Consider the following 20,916-nt stretch of genomic DNA (forward strand, 5'->3'; position numbering starts at 1 on the left):
AGGTCCCGCCTGGAGGCTGGTTTCCCAAGAGGAGGGGGCCAAACGGTGGCTCTGCAGATGCTCAGGGACTACAATTCCCATGAGGCCATGCTGACAGAGGCTCACGGTCACCGCAGTCCGCTTGGCCACCCCTGTTGCCCCCTCCCCGGGAAATGCAGCTTTCCAGGGCAGCCCTGACGGCCCTTCCTTCCTCCTTCCTTCCTTCCTTCCGTGGGACGCGGCCTGGCGGGAGGCGCCTGGCGGGAGTTGGCTTCCTGCCCGCGAGGCCTGCGGAGGGGGCGGGGCTCCGGAGTGACGCGGAGGGGGCGTGGCCGGGTCCGCCTTGGCCTCGGGGGGGGGGGCTCCGCGGCGCGCAAAGGGTGGCGGCGGCCACCGAGCTCCGGCCTAGAGGCGCCGGGAGGGCGGGCAGGGGAGGGAGGGAGAATCATAGAATCAGAGAACCATAGAGTTGGAAGGGGCCATACAGGCCATCTAGTCCAACCCCCTGCTCAACGCAGGGAGGAAGGGAAGGGGGGGGGGCCTGGTCCGGCCAGAGCAGCCCTCGCCTACTCCCGAGTAAGTCTGCGCGGGAGCAGCAATGGGGGGGCTGCAATGGGGGGGGCTGCAGCTTGGGAGGGACCTCAGCGGGAGGCCTGGGGCGGAGGGCTCGTGGCCTGATGGCCCCCCAAGCACGGCCAGGGTCGCCCCCCCCGCACCCGCTATGGGGAGGGAGGGAAGCCGTGCGTTGGAGCCAGCCCCCCACCCACCCACCCACCCCACGCGAGGGGACTAAGCAACAGCAGCCTGGTGAGAGATGTGCAGACCCCGAGGAGGGTGATGCGGACACGGGAAGCTTGTTCTCCTGCCACCCCCAGCCCCAGTTTTTGAGCTCAGGTCTTCTGCCAGGCGTTTGGTTGAGGCCAGGTGTAACTAACAACACCTGCAGGGGCCCTGCCCCCTCCCTCCCTCCCAGAAACCCATCAGTGCGTTCTGCCCCTGGACCTGTTTGCACTCTTATAATTGCCATTGTTACAATTATCAGTGCTAATAGTATTACTGTTGTGGTTATCTATATGTTATGGAAAAACTAAGTTCCTTGTATTGTTTTCTGTGTTTTATGTAAACCGCCCTGAGCCTCTGGCGAGGGCAGTATATAATAAATATAATAAATCAGTTTGGGTCCCGCTAAGGATGATGCTGGCAAGAAGTGCAAATCCTGGGTGAGTCTTGACCAGGCTGCGTGATGAAGCTCCATTCCCTTTAAGTGTATTTCTGCTTTATTGATATGTTCCCCTCCATCTTCCTACCAAGGCATCTTTCCAAAGGCAGAGTCAACCCAACAGAGAGGGAAGGAAATGGAAGAGCAGGACCCAGAAGGGCCAGGAACTGGCAAGAGATCAAGCAAAGACCTGCATCGTATACAGGCAGGAACTGGTGCTGAATTCTGGGACAGAGCTGTGCCAGAATTCCCGGCCAAGGACACCATAACCTGTGATGTACATGTCCAACGCTTCCGGCAGTTCCAGTATCATGAGGCTGATGGGCCCAGAGAGGTTTGCAGCCAGCTCCATGGACTCTGCAACCGCTGGCTGGAGCCAGAGAGGCACACCAAGCAGGAGATCCTGGACCTGGTGATCCTGGAGCAGTTCCTGGCCCTCCTGCCCCAGGAGATGCAGGGCTGGGTGAGAGGATGCGGGCCAGAGACCAGTTCCCAGGCGGTGGCCCTGGCCGAAGGCTTCCTCCTGAGCCAGGTGGAGGAGAAGAGGCAGGCAGAGCAGGTGAGGAAGTTTCATGCTGTCCATTCAAACTGTGATCTTTGACATTAGCCTAAGACTTCCCAGCCTGATAATTATTTCTCCAGAGTCCAGACTCTTGACCAAGGTTGAAACCCTGCTGCTGTGCTTGAAGCAGTTCTGTTGATTGATGTAGGGGCGAGGGGGGGAAATGGAGCAAGATTCATCTCATAGAATCATAGAGCAGGAAGGGACCTCCAGGGTCATCCAGCCCAACCCCCTGCACAGTGCAGGAAACTCACAACTACCTGCCCACCCACAGTGATCCCAGTTCCAGAATCCCTGTCCCTTCTGGTCAAAGGAAATTTTTCTTCTGACCTCTAAGGGGCAATTGGCACTTCCCTGGACATGCAAGAAACAGCCACAGAACCAAACATTGACATGGCTATTCCTGCCCACCCACTCACAGTTTGCCCAAGTTCACAGAATCAGTATTTCTGTCAGATGGTTATTTAGCCTCTGCTTAAAAACCTCCAAAGAGGAAGAACCCACCAGCTCTTGAAGAAGCCTATTCCACTGAAGACTGCTCTGATTGTCAGGAACTTCTTCTGGATATTTAGCCAAAAAAATCTCTTGAATTTCAATCTATTTGTTCTGGTCTGACCCCCTTGGACAACAGAAAACAACTCTGTTCTATGTGATAGCCCTTCAAGTACTTGTAGTTATCTTGTCACCTCTTAATCATCTTCCTTCAAAGCTAAAAATTCCCTCAAAATGTCCTCATACGTCTTTGTCTCCCCTCACCACCTTTGTTGCCCTTCTCTGGTCATGCTCCAATTTGTCTTCATCCTTCTTCAGTTGTGGTGCCCAAAACTGAACACAATATACTCCAAGTGAGGTGTAACCAGAGGAGATCTCACTTGGAGGTCTTTAGCATTCTTCCTCTTACCTGTGTCTCTCACTACTTCTTCAGATGAGGGGACCATCTATGAAGATGGAAGCAACATTCTCTGAGGAGGAAAGATCTCCTTGGGAGGAACAGCAGAGGGCACAGTCCCAGGAAGCCATCTTGAGTGGTAAGGGGGCCTTATACCCAAATGTGGGCAACTTGTCAAATTGTTGGATAGAGGATTCAGACAGAGAGAAATTCTTCTACATTCAACACAGAGTGGACTTCTGGGACAAACTAAATTGACTACCTGACAAGGGCTAGAGATCATAGGAGAGAGATTGCAGGCTTAAGGTATCTTGAATATTCTAGACATTTATATACAAATGCTAGAAATATCTGAGGTAAAATGGGGAGCCAGAATGCTTAGTGTTAGAGGAGAACACAGACCTTCCTGCCACCCCTCAATTTCAGCCTTGAGTTTTCAAATACACTGATGTCATGTCTGGGTTTTCAGACAGATGTGATGGCAACATATCATTTAACCACACACACCCCCCATCCCCCACAGTCTCCTGGAAGCCCAGGTTCAAAGCCATGTGGGAGAGTCCATCTGATTGGAAGAAAGGTGTGGTCCTCCAGATGTTCATGGACTACAATTCCCATGAGCCCCTGCCCGAGCCTTTGTTCTGATCAAGCAGGGATGCTGCCACAGTTTGGAGCTCTGGGGTTCCCAGGCTAAGCTTTAGACGCCACAGGATTCTGAAATGTGCCTGCAGGATTTATAGCCCCGCGATGCTTCTAGCTCGCTCTCTGCTTACTAAAAATCATTACCCGTTTTGTTGAGTGTACAGAGGGCACGGTTTCACAGCTGTGGGAACAGGAGTGCATGAAATAGGATTAAAACAAGAAGAAGAGTTGGTTTTTATGCCCCGCTTTTCACTACCGGGAGTCTCAAAGCGGCTTAACAGTCACCTTCCTTTCTTCCCCCCTGTGAGGCGGTTGGAGCTGAGAGAGCTCTTGACAGCACTGCTCGGTCAGAACAAGCACTGTAAGGCCCGTGACGAGCCCACGGTCACTCCGCTGGCTGCAAGTGGAGGAGGGGAGTAGCTGCTGCTCTTAACCACTGCACTACGCTGGAGTCCAGGCCAACCATCTTTCTTCCAATGTTCTCTCCCTCGCAGGTGGTGAAGAGATTCTGTCGAGCCATCATCTTTGTGGAGAAGTGGAAAGGGCTGCTGCACCTGTGGTCCAGGTAGGGGAGATGAATGGGGCCATCTGAGCCCCCCCCCCTTCTTCTCAGGAGGGTTGCTTCTATGGTGTCTGAGCCCCTTCCTCCACCCCTGCCAATATATATGTCTGTGTGTGTGTGTGTGTTTATCTTTGTATTTTTATACCGCTGCTCCCAAGAACTGGCTTGCGGCAGTTCACAAAGCAAAAAAAAAAGTAATATCCATTAAAAGTATCCCAATAAAACAAGTTACAGATATAAATACAAGTAAAAAATGGCAGTATACTAAATATCTTTAAAAGTACGCCCCATATTCCAGGCATCGATCCTAATATAGATGAAAGATGTACCAGCTGGGAGAGGGAAACAGGCCCTTAATACACTTTAGCACTGCAGTAGCAGCCGGGGGGGGGAGGGGGGAGCAGATTGAATATCCCAGGGCTCCCACCCAGCCTCAACCGAACGCCTGGCAGAAGAGCTCCATTTTGCAGGCCCTGTTTAATTCAGAAAGTCTGCAGCCCGTCCAGGAGCTCATTCCACCAGGTAGGTGCCAGGACCGAAAAGGCCCTGGCCCTGGTTGAGGCTAGGCATGCCTCCTGGGGCCCCGGGACCTTCAGCAGATTCATACCTGCAGAGCGGAGTGCCCTGAGAGGGGCATAAGGAGGCAGGCAGTCCCAAAGGTAAGTAGAGCCCAGCCACGTGAAGCCTGAAAGGTAAAAAATCATACCTTTTTGGCAGTGCAAAGGGGTCAGGCAACTCATCTCCCACCACAACCCTCTGCGACCTGTTCTGAAGGAAGGAGGTCATCCCTGTGTTTGACCAAGAGCACGTGGCCGACCGCGTCAAAGTACCCTCCTGGAGTGCCCCCTTTCCAGAGAGCAGTCTCACTTGACCTGATCCCCGATGAGGAAATCCGCTTTTCCTTTCAGTGTCCTTTTTCCGTTGAGGAGATGGCCGTGTCTTTCACCGAGGCTGAGTGGGCCCTCTTGGATCCAGGCCAGAGAGCTCTCTATGTGGAAGTCATGCTGGAGAACTGTGGGAGTGTGGCTGCTTTGGGTAAGGATCGTTCATAGGTGCTCAAGGTGTGAACTGCTGCACTTGGGACGATAAATGAAGCAAAATATTGAATGGTATGTCATTGTGAGGTTTTGCCATGTACTCCCCCCTGCTGGGGGGCCTTCAGTAGTTGGGGTGGCAGCAAAAGCAGCATGCAGCAGAGTGTGGTGGAGCAACCGAACTCTCAGGGCTTTTCAGCGGCAACTGTGGCCAATGTGGCCAACATGAGAACAGGGTGGGTGTCAGGGCTTGAGGAGGAGACAGATGAAGACTTTCTGTCACTTTGGCCTTGGGTCACTCTCTCTCTTCTCTTTCTCTCTCTCCCCAAAAGGAGGCAGGGCTGTAAAAGGGACTAAACTGAAGATCAAAGAAAGGTTGGAGAGTTCTTCAAGAGGGTCTCAACAGAGAATTTCCTTCCCCAGTGAGCTGGCTACAAGTGAGTATATTTCATTGTTATGTCAAGGGAATGGGCAAATGATACCCCTGCAGGATTTCTGCTTTACTTCCATGCAACTCTGGGTAGGGGAGAATTTAAAAGTCCTCTGGGTAAGGCAGGAGGGGAAGCCTTTGAGAGCCCAATTCTCCCACAGGCTGACCTCAGTTGGGGCTCTTTTAGCCCGGTTAGGGGCTGCAGTGTCCTCAAATACTGGATATTCCAGGGGAACGTGAACTGTTTAATTAGGGACAATTTTGCCGAATGAGCCAAATGCCCACCAGCCCTTTCTACATTGGACAGTTGCATGTCTCCCGGCCTCCCCCACAGCAACTGGCATATCATCCAAAAACCATGGGGATTCCCTTAGAACCGTGAGGTTCATTTGTTGAGGTCCTGACTTCTCCTCCTTCCGTCAGCCCAAATGGGCTTCCGGAGTTTCAAGACAGGCTCCTCTCTCATGGTACAGTATCAGGATTAAAAAACACAATAACTTTTGCTTTTCTTCTTTAAATGATTTGCATGGCAAAGAACATATGAAGGGCAGATGAGAGAATCTTTGCCCTTAAACCACATTAGGGAAGTTTTCGGAAGGGGGAAGATGGTCAGAATATAAAAACAGCTCTACTGGAGGGCTGTCCAGGGAGAAGTTGTGACCAGTGGCTGAGGAGACAAAATACACACCCTTCAGTGGTTGGCTTTATGTGTGAGTGGTGATTGCTCTCTTTCTTGCAGCAGGAGATGTCGAGGAGTCAGTTGGGGGATTTCAGGCGTTCTCATTGAAAAAAGACAAGGACCAGGAGACTGAGTGTAACATCGGGGACCAAGATGGTCCACTGAAGGAGGAAGAAAGACACCCAGAAAAGACAAGAGGTAAACCTGTTCTTTGCCAAGAAGGGTATTTCTGTGAAGTAATTTCCATGGTGAAGGAAACATACAAGTGCTTGGAGTGTGGACTGAACTTCCCTGATCAAATGCAATATGACAGCCATGTGCAAAAGCACCCAGGAAACATCCATAAATGCCTGCAGAGTGGAAAGACTTTATGTCGTGGAGAAAAACCCATTAACCACCAAAGATTCTATATAGGGGAGAAAAAGGATAGTTGCTCAGAGAATGGGAAGAGCTTCTCGGAGAAAACACACCTTATCCAGAACCAGACTGTCGATTCAGAGAGGAATCCCAAGCAGATCTACTCAGAAGCAAACACTATATTATTCAATGGGTCTTACTCCTGGGAAAGCCTTCTTGGGGTTGCAGCCTCAGGAGGGAAGCCATCGATCTGTGCAGAGAGCGGAGAGAGTTTCGCTGATGGGAAGGAACATAAATGCATTCTGTGTGGAAAGTATTTCAAGTACAGATCTGGGTTCCTTTTGCACCAAAGAACCCACACAGGGGAGAAACCTTTTGAATGCTCAGAGTGTGGAAAGAGATTCAGTCGGAGTGGCATTCTTCAGCTGCACCAAAGAATACACACAGGGGAGAAACCTTTTGAATGCTCAGAGTGTGGAAAGAAATTCAGTCAGAGTGGCAGTCTTCAAGAGCATCAGAAAATCCACAGAGGGGAGAAAAACTTTGAATGCTCGGTGTGTGGAAAGAAATTCCATAGGAGTTGCCATCTTGTGCATCATCACAGAATCCACACAGGAGAGAAACCTTTTGAATGCCTAGAGTGTGGAAAGAAATTTAGGCAGAGTGGCAGTCTTCAGCTGCATCAAAGAACTCACACAGGGGAAAAACCATTTGAATGCTTGGAATGTGGGAAAAGATTCATGGGGAGTGCCCATCTTCAGCAGCACCTAAGAACTCACACACGGGAGAAACCTTTTGAATGTTCAGACTGTGGAAAGAAATTCAGTCAAAGTAACCATCTTCAACAGCACCAACGAACACACACAGGGGAGAAGCCTTTTGAATGCTCAGAGTGTGGGAAAAGATTCAGTCAGAATATCACTCTTCAGCAGCATCAAAGAACCCACACAGGGGAGAAACCTTTTGAGTGCTCAGAATGTGGAAAGAAATTCACTTGGCGGGTAACTCTTTATAAGCATGAAAGAATCCACACAGGTGAGAAACCTTTTGAGTGTCCAACGTGTGGAAAGAGATTTAATCGGAATGACCATCTTCAAAGGCATCTAAGAACGCACAAGAGAGAAACGTTTTGCATGCCTGGAGCGTGGAAAAAGATTCAGTTAGAGTTACCATCTTCAACAACATCAGAAAACACCTGCGGGGAAGAAACCTTTTGAATACTCAGAGTGTGTGAAGAGATTCAGTAATCATCAAACTTTACTCAGTCAACTGACCAGCAAATAACAACAATAAAAAAACAAAAGAAACATAAGAAAAAATCATATTAAAAAAATAGTTCCCCCAAACACCACAGAACTACATATTCTGCTAGCATATAACAAAACTTTGGCACTGTATGAGATTTTGGAAACTCTTATCTTCAAGATGGTAACTATTAACTTTTAGCTAAAAAGGTGAACAATAAGAACTTAGGGCAGTTAGAATAATTGAAATATCCAAAACATCGACAGGGGCAGTATTAGATTCCTGTTAGCCCCAAGGAATTCACAGGGGCATAAATGTGCTTTTGTTGGCCAATGCTGGAATTTTATAGTGAGTAAGGCTGATGGAACAGCATCAGAATGGGCCCATAGAAATTTGAAGAAGATAATGATTGATAAATATGGATTGATAAATATTGATAAAAATGATTGATAAATATGGAGCACCCGAGAATAAATTGAGGAATAAAACTAGGGCGTCCTCTTTTAGGCCTTGTCATCTAGTTTATCAACAGAATTATTAGGAATAGTAATAAGAGAGTTTTCTGCTAATATTTTATGAGTTTTTGGCCTATTGCCATACACAATAAATTCAACTACTATAAGTGATTCTACTTGAATAACAGGTCTAAAACCAGATAATGGATAATGCTTTAGGGCAGGCTTTCCCATCCAGGGGTTCCTGAAGCCCTGAGATTTCTCAATGGCCCTGGAAGGGTTTTGCCAATTAAGTGGGACAATTGATGTTTTATAACATTCATTGGATATGACCATATATAGGTGTGTCAGCTTGATGCTCCCCTTCCCAGATTGGACAATGATGGGACTGGGGGGGAGGGTTGAAAAGGGGTGGGTCCCCAGTCATAAAAATACTTGCTGACCAAGGCTTGTTGCACATGGTGGCAACTGGAGTCCAGAGAGGTAAGTACTCTAATTTTAACTGTGTTGGGCAGGGGTGGCAGAGAGCAATGGAGCACCAGATGCCTGCCCCAGCCCTGTTCCCAGCCCAGCAGAGGATGCCACTGGGCCATTTTTGGCATTTGGGCGTGGGGTGGGGGACAACGGAGCATGATGTCATATCTGGCGGGAGTGCCTGGGCAGCATGTCACTTCTGGTGATCTGACTTCCAGGGGCGTGGCAGGGAGGGCCGCCTGCTGAAGACACTTCTGGAGTTTCTTGAAGCCCGAAGAATGTTTCAGGAGTCTCTCCATCGTAAAAAGATTGAGAAAGGCCAATTTAGGGAGATGACATTGTAATCTTGACCAATACTGGTGAATCCGGTGCTTGGCCATCCTATACGACAGGAATCCTCAACCTGTGGTCCTCCAGATGTTCATGGGCTACAATTCCCATGAGCCCCTGCCAGCATTTGCTGGCAGGGGCTCATGGGAATTGTCGTCCATGAACATCTGGAGGACCACAGGTTGAGGATCCCTGCTATACGATACTCTTTTTCATTGTACCAGGTTAGAAGTTAAATGTAGGAAAAAAACTGCCGTCTTACGTTATAATGATGCCTTGTGAAGTTTGGACTCCTCAAACTGGATAAAAAGGATGGAAGTGATTGGAAAAAAATGCTACTTACCTAAGGTATAAAGATTAGTCATGACAACTCAAATACTAGAAGATAACCAGTAATATTTGACATTAAATGGAGCACAGTCAGTCTTTGTATTCCGGGTTGTATTGATGACATTAAAATGATACCTTAAACTTATTTGCTAATGGACGTTCCAATTATAATGAACAATAAAAATTTGAAGGAATTGCACCGTTTACATAGTGAACTTATTTGGAAAACAGACATGTGAAGGCAGCTTGGCTTGGACATCAAGAGGGTTCGTTATCCCGATTATTAAAGCATGTCATGATGCAGCTACACGGGTTTGAATTATGGTATGGATATAAAGGTAGTTTCAGAAGGCATGTTTTCCCCAGACTCTATGGCCGGATTCTTGTGTGAAATTTTGTTTTTTTACATCAAGTCAGAACCAATTGATGGGGACTTTGTAGGATTTTCAAGCCAAGAGGTGCTCAGTTGACGTCTGCCTCTGGGTAGAGACCCCGGTATTCCGGAGTGGTCTTCCATCCAACGTCTAACCAGGGCCAGGCCTGCTAAACTTTCAGAGACTGAGCAGACCTAGGCTATCCTATTGACCAGGGGTAGTCAAACTGCGGCCCTCCAGAGGTCCATGGACTACAGTTCCCAGGAGCCCCTGCCAGAAAACGCTGGCAGGGGCTCCTGGGAATTGTAGTCCATGGACATCTGGAGGGCCGCAGTTTGACTACCCCTGCTATTGACATAGGTCAACAGGATCCCCTATGAAGCATCACGGAATGTCTGAGCATTGGAGCTACCTTGAGGATCACCTTTTTCCGTTGGTTTGCATTTCAATGAAAACTGACGCAAAATGATTCATCACTTGTATGTGACATCAAAACTGTACAAATATAGAATCTGGTGACTCTTGGGGCTGCCTTGCTGTGCCAGCTGATTGCTTTTTCACCTTTATTTACTTATTTTTACCTTGCCCCTCCCATCTAAAGATGGGCTCAGGGCGGCTTACAAGAATTAAAGCTATAGTTAAAACATTAATACAATGAATACAAATAAAAAAACATTTAAGACCCATTCCCACCCAACCCACGGTCATGTTCCGGTCGAGTTCCCCCCAATAAGCAAAAGAAATCTCTTTATTAAAAGGTTAACAAAACAGGTACATGAAACTCTTTGCTGAGAGGCAGCACAAGTCTGCTTGGCTATAAGGCCACTCCCAGCCCCCTCCAGCACCCTTTAGTGCCAACGGAGAGCCAGTTTGGGGTAGTGGTTAGGAGTGCGGACTTCTAATCTGGCGAGCCGGTTTGATTCTGCGCTCCACCACATGCAGCCAGCTGGGTGACCTTGGGCTCGCCACGGCACTGAGAAAACTGTTCTGACGGAGCAGTTCTCTCAGGGCTCTCTCAGCCTCACCCACCTCACAGAGTGTCTGTTGTGGGGAGAGGAAAGGGAAGGCGACCGGAAGCCGCTTTGAGACTCCTTTGGGTCGAGAAAAGCGGCATATAAGAGCCAACTCTTCTTCTTCTTCTCAATAGTTCAGATACTAGAACTGACAGTCCCCACACCGCAAGGCTGCCAAAGCCAACGTGAATAAACAGAATAAAAGCCAATAACAAGACATACCAAGCACAGTCCTCACTCCCAGCAGCCCAGACCTAACTGGCCCGCGCCAGAAAACACTGAGGAGCCTGGAGAGGAGCTGCCATTCCGGGGGGATCTCCAGGTCCTGCCTGGAGGCTGGTTTCCCAAGAGGAGGTGGCCAAACGGTGGCTCTGCAGACGCTCAGGGACTACAATTCCCATGAGGCCATGCTGACAGGGGCCCACGGTCACCGGAGTCCGCTTGGCCACCCCTGTCGCCCCCCCACCCCCCACCCCGGGAAATGCAGCTTTCCAGGGCAGCCCTGACGGCCCTTCCTCCCTTCCTTCCTTCCTTCTCTCTCTATTTTCCTTCCTTCCTGGCGGGAGTTGGCTTCCTGCCCGCGAGGCCTGCGGAGGGGGCGGGGCTCCGGAGTGACGCCGCAGGGGGCGTGGCCGGGTCCGCCTTGGCCTCGGGGGCTCCGCGGCGCGCAAAGGGTGGCCGCGGCCACCGAGATCCGGCCTAGAGGCGCCGGGAGGGCGGGGGGGAGGAAGGGAGGGGGGGCCTGGCCCGGCCAGAGCAGCCCTCGCCTACTCCCGAGTAAGTCTGCGCGGCAGCAGCAGGGGGGGGCTGCATGCAATGGGGGGGCTGCAATAGGGGGGGCTGCAATGGGGGGGCTGCAATAGGGGGGGCTGCAATGGGAGGGGGGCTGCAGCTTGGGAGGGGCCTCAGCGGGAGGCCCGGGGCCTTTCCCGGGGGGGCTCATGGCCTCCCCCACTGCCCCTCCCCCACTGCTGCCCGGGGGTCCCCAACCCCTACGGAGGGGATCCCTGCAGCGGTTCAGCCTTCCGCAGTCACTGTCCTTGCTCGTTGGATGGACGGGCCGCCCCTCCTCCGTACATCGGCTGGGGGCAGGGTGCAACGTGTTAAAATCCTCCAGGAATAGAATAATAATAATGTCTAATAAAACCGTGACCCCGAGTGCCCCTTTTCAACTCTTGGCCTCGGTCTTGTATCTGTCTCGTGTGGCCTGTAGCCATTGCCCTGAACTCCACTTTAGACAGGGGGGGCAGATCCGCAGTCCTTGGTGGCCCAGACCAGGGGTATTCAACCCAGATGTTCATGGACTACAATTCCCATGAGCCCCTGCCAGCATTTGCTGGCAGGGGCTCATGGGAATTGCAGTCCATGAACATCTGGAGGACCACAGGTTGACTCCCCCTGGCCTAGAGCATCCTGTCCACAGCAGGTGTTTTAGAGAGCCAAATACGGATGGTTTATTTTCTTGAAGCACCAAAGAAGCATGTCTCAAGAAGCTGGAGCCCTGATGTAACAAATTGGTTCAAGCAGTGACCGTATCCTGCAGCTTCCCTGCCTGATATTTCGACCTCTCAGGAATTGACCATGCTGGGAAGAACCCCCAACCTTGATTCTTGCCCCTGTGGCTGAAGCAACTCCAGTGGTCACTCCAGGGATGAGAAGAAGAAGAAGAAGAGTTGGTTCTTATATGCCGCTTTTCCCTACCCGAAGGAGGCTCAAAGCGGCTTACAGTCGCCTTCCCATTCCTCTCCCCACAACAGACACCCTGTGGGGTGGGTGAGGCTGAGAGAGCCCTGATATTCCTGCTTGGTCAGAGCAGTTTTCTCAGTGCCGTGGCGAGCCCAAGGTCACCCAGCTGGCTGCATGTGGGGGAGCGCAGAATCGAACCCGGCATGCCAGATTAGAAGTCCACACTCCAAACCACGACACCAAACTGGCTCTGAGGAGTCTGCAAGTGAGGCCAGATTCGTCCCTTCAACACATTCCATTCCTTGTCCATCCCTTTCTGTCGTTTCAGATGTGGGGACCATCCGTGAAGATGGAACCGCAGCCCCCTGAAGAAGACGGATCGCCATCAGAAAAAGGTCAGAGGGCACAGACGCAGGAGCAGGCCCAAGACGCCCTGACAAGGGCGCCTCCTGCCCTGATGGGATCCGGGTATCCAGTTGGGTGAAAAATCGGGACCAGGGGAAAAAGCACTTCTGGGGTTTGGTGCCACAGGATGTCGAATTTGGTTTTTATCCCCCACTTTTGACTGCCCAAAGGAGTCTCAAAGCAGCTTCCAATCACTTTCCCTTCTTCTCCTCACAAACACCCTTTGAGGTAGGTGGGGCGGAGTGAGCCCTGGCAGAACTGCTTGGCCAGAATAAGACAATCAGGGCTGTGACAAGGTCAAGGTCACCCAGCTGGCTGCATGTGGAAGAGAGTCAAACCCGGTTTGCCAGATTAATGATGCTCCTCGTAACCACTACACCTTGCTAGCTCTCTCACTTGAAGGGTGAATACGCAGATTTATGGAAGGCAATTCCATTCTTTTTTGCATGGGTAAAATCATCATCTCTTGCCTTCCTTCCTCCTGTCAGCGAAAGTCAAGGTGCCTCAAAGAAAAAAAAAAGACAAATTTTAGCACAGTTACTACCCACCATGAATAAATAGAATCTCCTCCACGTTGTCCTGACCCAGACAGAATCACAGAGTTGGCCGCAACTTCCAGGGTCATCTAGTCCAGTGGTCCCCAACCTTTTTATCACCAGGGACCACTCAACGCTTGACAATTTTACTGAGGCCTGGTGGGGGGGGGTAGTTTACTCCTCTCCTCTCAACCACTGCCCTAACGCTCTCTGATCGCTATGGTAATGTTTAAACATCCCTTCAAAATAAGATACAGACACACCACAACAATGAACATAAGGAACATTTTATTTTCATAGAAATTTTAACTCATGACAATGACAAATCAATGGGAACCCTGAGCTTGTTTCTCTGCAACGAGATAGTCCCGTCTGGGAGTGATGGGAGACAAGGACACCCGAAATGTGTTGTAAAGGGCCGGGGGGGATGAAGTAAAGGGCCGGGGGGGGGCGTCCTTTTCGACCCACCTCCGATTAGTCGACGGACCACATGTGGTCTGCGGCCCACAGGTTGGGGATCACTAATCTAGTCCAAACCCTTGCAGAATGCAGGAAACTCACAACTATTTGCCCATCCACAGGGACCCAATTCCCTGCCCAGATAATGCGCGCACACACACACCAAATAAGAATTCCTGGCCAATCTGGATGGAAAAAATTGGCATTTCCCTGGGCATGCAAGAAAACGCCACACAGCTCCTTCTGCCCACCCACTCACAATCTGCCTAAATTCACAGAATCAGCATTACTTATCAGGCCTCTGCTTGAACACTTGCAAAGAAGGAGAACCCAGCACCTCCCGAGGAGGCCTCTTCCACTGAGGAACCGCTCTCACTGTCAGACTACCTCAGTCTCATCTGACCTCGGAAGCTAAGCAGAGTAATTTCTTTTTCCCTGCATGGAAGACCCCTGAGGAAGTCCTCGGTTGCTACATAGAGGCCAGCAATGGCAGAGCATCTCTGAACATCCCTTGCCTTGAATAAATGTGTGGGTCACCCTAAGTTGGATGAGACTTTATGCCCCTTTTCCCACCCACAGATTCACACCATGTTCAGAGGCAGCCTGCGACCTAAAACCCAGAGCCAGAGGCCAATAATTTGATTTCTTTGCCCCTGCTTAATGGCTTTGCAGGGACGCCTGGGGAGGGTACTGAACTAGCCACAAAGAGGGTACTGAACTTGGGGTGCTGCCAGGTATTTGAGCTGCAGAGTTCACACGGCACATTGCAAGTCAGAAGTCAGAAAGAAGCTGGCAGGGTGTATAACACCCCCTCCTTACCTGTGCTCAAAGATGCCTAGTACTTCTCGTCTGTGTATCCCACAATATACAAAAAATCATTTTTCTGGGTGCCTATAGGACAAAGTGTCACAATTCTGAGAAGAGGCATGTGTGACTGGGGTGGGGGGTTCGAGCAAACAAATGAACTAGGGAGTTTAGGCTGATTGCCTTTCTTCCTTCTAGAAGAAGAAGAAGAAGAAGCGTTGGTTCTTATATGCCGCTTTTCTCTACCCGAAGGAGTCTCAAAGTGGCTTACAGTCGCCTTCCCATTCCTCTCCCCACAACAGACCCCCCTGTGAGGTGGGTGAGGCTGAGAGAGCCCTGATATCACTGCCCGGTCAGAACTGTTTTATCAGTGCTGTGACGAGCCCAAGGTCACCCAGCTGGCTGCATGTGGGGGAGTGCAGAATCGAACCCGGCATGCCAGATTAGAAGTCCGCATTCCTAACCACGACACCAAACTGGCTCTTCTATGCCTCTCTCTCTCTTACGCAGTGAAGAAATGGTGTTGAGCTATGGATTGTGTAGAAGTGAGGACACGGCTGCTGACCTTCCCCTGGAGAACGATGGGTCCGTGGCCTCTCTGGATAAGGAACCCAGGTGGTCCAGGTGCAAACTGCCCCCTCTGGGATAATGTATGAATCAAAATATTGAACAGCAATATGTTCTTTTGATACCTGCCAGCGTGGTTTAGTGGTTAGGAGCGACGGCTTCCAATCTGGAGAGCCGGGCTTGATTCCCCACTCCTCCACATGCAGCCAACCAGTGACCTTGGGCTCATCACAGCTCTGATAGCACAGAGCAGCCCTGTCAGATCTCTCTCAGCCTCACCCTCCCTCACAGGGTGTCTGTTGTGAGGAGAGGAAGAGAAGGCGACTGGATGCCGCTTTGAGACTCTTTCGAGAGGGTGAAAAGCGGGGTGTGAAAACCAACTCTTCTTCTTCTTGTTCTGCCCAGGTTCTTGCCATCTGCTGGGGGCCTCCAGGATTGGGGTGCCAATGAAAATGATGTTCAGCATAGCTGGGTAGAGTGAGCCAAGCCAGCTGGGCAGCCCTGGCACCACTGAAGCCACTGTTGTGTCCCTCGCCCAAGCTAGAGAAGGCGTCCTGAGGGCAGGGGAGGGGGCAGAGGTCCTCCAAAAGTCTCTGGAAGGGACTGCAGTTGGTCTTTACAAGATGTCCTTAAGACACCCAGTGATCCTTGTGGTGGCCAACAACAGGGTGTAAAGATCTTCCAGTCATGTTGCCCTCTGGCACTGGAATGCCTCTGAGTGTGGAGAGTCCTGTCGGTCACCATCGCTAGTAGCCACTGATAGGCCCCTCCTTTTCAAATCTATCGCTTCCTGCCTTCCTTTTAAAGCTGTCTGTTCCTGTGGCCATCACTACATCCTCTGGCAGGGAATCCCATGTTTTAATCACTCTCTGTGTAAATAACTATTTCCTTTGGTTCTTAATTTCACCATCAGTTTCACTGGAAGTCCTAGGGTGCCATGTAGGATGGAGCAGAGTTGTTCTCTCTTGCCCCAGGGGGAGGGATGAAATTAATGCAAAGGAAATTCCATCTAAACCTCCGGAAGAAGTTCCTGACAGTCAGAGCGGTTCCTCAGTGGAACAGGCTTCCTCGGGAGGTGGTGGGTTCTCCATGTCTGGAAATTTTTAAACAGAGGCTGGATGGCCATCTGACGGAGAGGCTGATTCTGTGAAGGCTCAAGGGGGTGGCAGGTGACAGTGAATAAGTGATAGGGTTGTGGGTGCCCTGCATAGTGCAGGGGGTTGGACAAGATGACCCATGAGGTCCCTTCCAACTCTGTTATTCTATTATTCTAAAAGGGAAATTAAACTGTGGTCCTGGCAAAGTCAGAAAATGGATATTAATTTGTAGATTTGAATTTCCCCAGGAGAGAGCTCCTGTAATGGCTTGGGATGCAGAAAGAGCATCCGTGGGAAAATAGCCCTTAGTACAGAGGTGTGGAGCCATATAAAGAGAGTCCAAACCACCCATCTCTGATGCAGGAGGCTTAATGTGCTTTTCAAGTAGATATCATTGAACACTTTAGTGTACAGCAGGAAAAAGCCACTAAATACTTAGAGTGCAGATCTGACAGCATATCAGACCTCTTTGCATGGGTTTTAACAGGATCTCTCTCTCTTTTTCAGCAGCGAATGATCAGAGGAGTGAGGAAGATGAGGGATTGCACCCTCTGTTGCCGGATGAAGTCAAGAATGAAGACTTGAGAGGAAACTGCAGGAGACAAAGGAGATGTAAGAGGCAAAAAGGGAGCCAAATGATTGAGAAGAGGGATCAAGCCATTCCTTGTCAAGGAGAGGATTTCCCTGAAGGAATTCACTTGGGGGAGGAAACATATAAGTGCTTGGAGTGTGAAATGGACTTCTCAGATCAAGCCCAATATAATATCCATTTACGAATGCACAGTGGAAAGAAGGCCCATCAATGCCTGGTGTGTAGAAAGAGCTTCCTTTGTACAGCAGAACTACTTAGACATCTGAGAACACACACAGGAGAGAAACCTTACAGCAATTCAGACTGCAGCAAAAGCTTCTCGGAAAAATCAGACTTAGTTAATTCAGGAGAGAAACCGTTTATTTCTTCAGAGGCTGGAATGACATTCCCTGATGGAAGGAAGGGTAATATCCATTTTGTAAAGCACAGCATAATGAAGGCACATAAATGCTTTCGGTGTGGAAAGTACTACAAATACAGATCACAGCTCCTCGTGCACCAAAGGATCCACAGAGGGGAGAAATCTTCAGAATACTCAGAGAGTGGAAAGAGATCCTGTCAGAATATCAGTCTTCAACAGCATCAGAGAACCTGCATAAAAGAGAAACGTTTTGAATGCTCACAGTGTGGAAAGAGATTCAGTCGGAGCTGCACTCTTCAAGAACATCAAAGAATCCACACAGGGGACAAACCTTATAAATGCTCAGACTGTGGAAAGAGATTCAGTCACAGTAGCAATCTTCAGCGGCATCAAAGAACCCACACAGGTGAGAAACCTTTTGGATGCTTGGAGTGTGGAAAGAGGTTCAGTCACAGTAGCAATCTCCAACAGCATCAAAGAACTCATGGAGGGGAGAAACCTTTTGAATGCACAGTGTGTGGAAAGAAATTCACTCGGAATGGGTGTCTTCAGCGGCACCAAAGAACCCACACAGGTGAGAAACCTTTTGAATGTTTGGAGTGTGGAAAGAGGTTCAGTCAGAGCGGCCATCTTCAGCAGCATCTAAGAACCCATACAGGGGACAAACCTTTTGAATACTCCGTGTGTGGAAATATATTCACTTGGAGTGGCCATCTTCAGCAGCAACAAAGAACCCAGGCAGGGGAGAAAACTTTTGAATGCGCAGCATGTGGTAAAAGGTTCAGTCAGAGTGGTCATCTTCAGCAGCATCAAAGAACCCACACAGGAGAGAAAACCTTTGAATGCACAGAGTGTGGAAAGAAGTTCAGTCAGAAAGGCAATCTTCAGCAGCATCTAAGAACCCACACAGGGGAGAAACCTTTTGAATGTTCAGAGTGTGGAAAGAAATTCAGTAGGAGTGGTACTCTTCTACAGCATCAGAGAATCCACACTGGGGAGAAACCTTTTGAGTGCTCAGAGTGTGGAAAGAGATTCAGGCACAGTGGCAGTCTTCAGCAGCATCAGAGAATCCACACAGGGGAGAAACCTTTTGAATGCTCAGCATGTGGAAGGAGGTTCAGCCAGAGTGGTAGTCTTCAGCAGCATCTGATATCCCACACAGGGGAGAAACCTTTTGAGTGCTCAGAGTGTGGAAAGAGATTCCGTTGGAGCAGCAATCTTCAGAAGCATTTAAGAACTCACACAAGGAGAAACCATGTGACTGCTTAGTTTGTGAAAAGAACTTTTCTCCTATTTCACACACTTAAAAGGCAGCCACAGGCTATACAAAGCCCTGTCATGATTTAAAGTGTTGTCGGACACGAGGTGACCCCCCGATGTTTCCATGGTGGACACGAATTCTGAGGTTTGCCAGCAGTCAACTTTCTCTGTGTGGACGTTAAAGTCCCCCGAGACCAGTTTTCTGGGAACTCGGCCACCAACACGAGGAAATTCGGCAGGACATCTGCTGGTGCAGTAGGCAGTCGGTACACCAAGCAGAGGGCAAAACTCTCCACTGTGTCCCACACTAGATCCGCACAATCCCTGAGATGGTTTGGATGGGGAGTGCCCAAAAGGAAAAATATATTTTGGGCCAATATCACTACTCCCCCCCCCCCCCAAACACACACTGTCTACTGGCATTCTGCAAGCTACACTAAACAATTATTCAAGAGAGCTTTTCTCGGCCTTTGGTAGAGTTGCACTGTGCTAAATGACGCACAAGCCTGGATAAAGGATTGGGGAATGTGGACTAGGCTAATCTGTGTAGCCTATGGAAATTGGGATCCTACACTGTAAATTTTGGAATTGTTTCACGTGTCCTGTTTGGCTTTTGTCCTGTGTTTAGTTTTCTGCAGCCCTAATCCTATGTTGGGCTTGCGGTCAATGCTCCATCTTGTTGATAGGATTGACGCACTCTGTGTTGTTTGCCTGGAGTCCAAAGGAGAAAGGCATAGCGAATAACGAACATAAATAAATGAATATTATCCAGCTTACGGCTCCTCATGTCCCCCACCCTACCCTCTCCAAGGCCTTGTCTGTATTGTGCACGATTCACCAGCATCTGAAGAATATCCTACAGGGGTCCGGAGACGAGAGATGCAGGTAACATATTCAGGTTCAGAACTTCCTGGTATTTTTAAATACCGTCCCTGTGTCCTGATTGGCTAATTGGAGACTTCCTGGTCCGTTGAGCACGCTCAGTCCCTTATTCCCTCCTGAACAATGAGGCAGGACTACCTTTACTACAAAGTCATTTATCTTCTTAATAAAACTATTATGTTCTTCAAGCAGCTGGTCCTCCGTCCTCCTTTGCATATTTGAACTCTGCCCACAGGCTCTCCCCTGTAACCAGAAATCCTAGGGAAACCTGTTACTCATGAAGAAGAGGAGCTGTTCTTTCTAATACGTCATTTTTTGACTACCTGAAAAAGTCTCAAAGTGTCAATACAATGTTAGGCCAGCGTGGTAGTTTCCAAATCGTAATGAACATTTTTCAGGCAAGACATCGGCTGGCATTTTGGGGTGGCTGAGACATTTGTGCTTTAGCTGTCGAGTGTTCGCTGTTATTTTCCAGAAGAAGAAGAAGAAGAAGAAGAAGAAGAGTTGGTTCTTATATGCCGCTTTTCTCTACCCGAAGGAGGCTCAAAGTGGCTTACAGTCGCCTTCCCTTTCCTCTCCCCACAACAGACACCCTGTGAGGTGGGTGAGGCTGAGAGAGCCCTGACAGAACTGCTCAGTCGGAACAGTTTTATCAGAGCCGTGGCGAGCCCAAGGTCACCCATCTGGTTGCATGTGGGGGAGCGGAGAATGGAACCCGGCATGCCAGATTAGAAGTCCACACTCCTAACCACGACACCAAACTGGCTCTTATCCCTTTTTAAAGCATTGAGTGAATGTTCCCTGACTTTACTGGGCTAATTTTTCACTCCCTTTTGTTTTCTGCCTGGCTCTCCATTGGCTGACAATGCATCTGAGCTTGGACAGAGTGCCATGCCAGCCCCACTGATCCAACTCCACAAACTCTTTATACCCCTGGAGGTGGAAGTTAAATGGCATTTTAAAATCATTTCCTCAGTGTGAAAAAAAATAGTCATTAGAATAATTATTTTATTTCCTTCCGTGCACAATATCTAGCAAAGGGATAAGAAGGGAGTCAGCATTGCAATTCCTAGCGAGATTACAAGGAGGGATTCCTCATGGGATCCTTGTCTCAGCAGCTCAGAAAATATCTCCCTTTTTCCTCCTCCCCTTCTCCATGATTCCTGCCTGTGGCTTTTCTCCATCCCATGCACCAATGTCCCGCTTTCCCTTCCTTTCTGTAGGACTGAGCAACCCCTTGAAGGGACCTAGGGATGCCAGCCTCCAGGTGGGACCTGGGGATCCCCTGGAATTACAGCAATTCTCCAGACTAAAAGAGATCAGTTCCCCTGGAGAAAAGGGCTGCTTGGGAGGGGGGACTCCCTAGCATGATGCTCCACTGAGCCCCCCCCCCCCAATCTCCAGGTATTTCCCAACCCAGAACTGGCAACCCCATAGGGGGGGTGGGGAATCCAAATTCAGCCTCCTTTCTCGGAATCCGGGCTCGGTCCCCTCCCTCCCACAAAAGCCCCGTTTCTGTCCACCTTTGAGGTCCTGCTGTGTCTTCTCTCCACGGGGCAAGAGAGAGTCACTAACCTGGGCCAAGCCCCCATTTAAAAACGAGGACCCTCGAACAGCGTCTAAGCCCCTCCTGCCCCCGAGGCTTGACCCCCCCTAATAACAGGTTGGGTGAATCGAGACCTTGACAAGGAGA

General features: G+C 49.7%; 1 protein-coding gene across 1 annotated transcript; it reads left to right on the forward strand.

The window, feature by feature from the left end:
* The first annotated feature begins 426 nt into the window (after positions 1–426).
* On the forward strand, positions 427–19,112 carry LOC143834141 (uncharacterized). The gene is made up of 8 exons (XM_077330747.1): positions 427–555; positions 1,291–1,757; positions 2,686–2,788; positions 3,786–3,856; positions 4,762–4,888; positions 5,220–5,324; positions 6,057–7,452; positions 17,291–19,112. The coding sequence occupies exons 2-8, from the start codon at positions 1,335–1,337 to the stop codon at positions 18,348–18,350; spliced, it is 3,285 nt and encodes a 1,094-aa protein (XP_077186862.1). The 5' UTR covers positions 427–555; positions 1,291–1,334; the 3' UTR covers positions 18,351–19,112.
* Positions 19,113–20,916: the final 1,804 nt, after the last annotated feature.

Source organism: Paroedura picta, chromosome 3 (assembly GCF_049243985.1).
Source record: "Paroedura picta isolate Pp20150507F chromosome 3, Ppicta_v3.0, whole genome shotgun sequence".
Taxonomy (NCBI): domain Eukaryota; kingdom Metazoa; phylum Chordata; class Lepidosauria; order Squamata; family Gekkonidae; genus Paroedura; species Paroedura picta.

Coding starts and splice junctions, on each gene's coding strand:
- LOC143834141 (XM_077330747.1), top strand. CDS start 1,335: ATGGAAGAGCAGGACCCAGAAGGGCCAGGAACTGGCAAGAGATCAAGC. Junction 5,325..6,056: donor CCCCAGTGAGCTGGCTACAA/GTGAGTATATTT, acceptor TCTTTCTTGCAG/CAGGAGATGTCGAGGAGTCA. Junction 7,453..17,290: donor CGGAATGACCATCTTCAAAG/GCATCTAAGAAC, acceptor TCAGAATATCAG/TCTTCAACAGCATCAGAGAA.